At 44.2% G+C, this 1,235-nt stretch overlaps 1 protein-coding gene across 1 annotated transcript; it reads right to left on the reverse strand.

Annotated features, from left to right (window-relative positions):
* Positions 1-102: 102 nt before the first annotated feature.
* Positions 103-1,138, reverse strand: LOC105461386 (E3 ubiquitin-protein ligase HECTD1-like; the record flags this gene model as incomplete). Its single annotated transcript, XM_011707881.1, has 3 exons — positions 103-313; positions 462-719; positions 849-1,138. Coding segments are annotated over 3 exons (759 nt in total), but the record flags the coding sequence as incomplete, so codon positions are not given.
* Between the last annotated feature and the right edge of the window lie 97 nt (positions 1,139-1,235).

Genomic DNA, 1,235 nt, shown 5'->3' on the forward strand with positions numbered 1-1,235 from the left:
AAAAACTCTGATATGTCTGATTTAAATATAAGCGTTACAGTGCCAAAATGTGAATAGTATATCGAAACAAGCTTTATCAGCTATATCAGCCGGTACACATACCGTCCGCAATCCCAGTAGGATGATGTCTCGGTACAGATTTAATCCTTAATGAGTTTTCATCTGACTCGCCGGAAACGCTGATTCGAACGGGAACTAAACCAAGTAGCTCACCACTCAGAAAACTGTTAGTATTGTTGCGCAATCTGTCAGCACCCTCTCTCATACGGTCTAGAACTTCAGCAGTTTCCAAACTCAGTAAGCCTCCACTAGCCTGTAATGTAGGTGTATGCAAATCGCATATTGATCATTTGTCATATAAACTATCTCGATCTATCTTAGAGATAAAGTAAGTGAGGAGGATAAAGATGTCGTTTACAAATGTACGGAGTAACAATAACAGTCTGAGCAAATGAATTCACCTTATTTCCACGCACAGTGGCGAAAAGTGGTTTCGAGCTGGACGCTCGATTACTAGTGCTATTAACGGGACAGTCCGTATTGAGGGTGAGGCTCTCGACGATAGTAGCTAGGTCGCTAGTAACAGTCGTATCTGGTCTGGGATGCAATACAACTGAAAGTTCGCTCGTCGAGTTTGCTCCGCTCTCACCAGTTACGGCAACCACTGCTTCCGCTCGGGCTACCGATAACACACTCTCGGCTATCGACTCGGCAGCTTGCTGCTCGTTTCATTAATTAAAATTCGTACGTTAACAAGCAGAAGCGGCATACGAGAGCGAGATACAAAGTATCAATTTTCCGTAATTATTAGCAAACGCGCGTGACAGCATGAATAATTATTATTGTACCTTTGCCGCTAGATTATCTGCACTCGCAGCTTGATCCGTGGAAGCTACCGAGCCACGCATAACGGTATCGGTGCAATCGGGTAAGCTAGGAGTGCTGTTTGATTTTCGACCCGTTAAAACTCCTCCGCCGCTCTTACATTTTGCCGTGCTATCCGTATCTGTAAGACCAGCGCCGACTAATCTGAGATCGTACTTTCCTTCGGCACCCATTCTATATGAATTCGATCCACCATGATCCCACGTTACGTCTATCCATCCGTTATGTAATTCTCCCGTAACTGTGCCTTCGCCTATAAATCGCCAAAAAAAAAAAAAATCGTCAAAATTAGATTCAGCGTTATGCGTAGTCTCTCTCTCTCTCTCTCTCTCTCTCTCTCTCTCTCTCTC

The sequence above is a fragment of the Wasmannia auropunctata genome, unplaced genomic scaffold, assembly GCF_000956235.1.
Source record: "Wasmannia auropunctata unplaced genomic scaffold, wasmannia.A_1.0 LD290332.1, whole genome shotgun sequence".
In the NCBI taxonomy this organism is placed as follows: domain Eukaryota; kingdom Metazoa; phylum Arthropoda; class Insecta; order Hymenoptera; family Formicidae; genus Wasmannia; species Wasmannia auropunctata.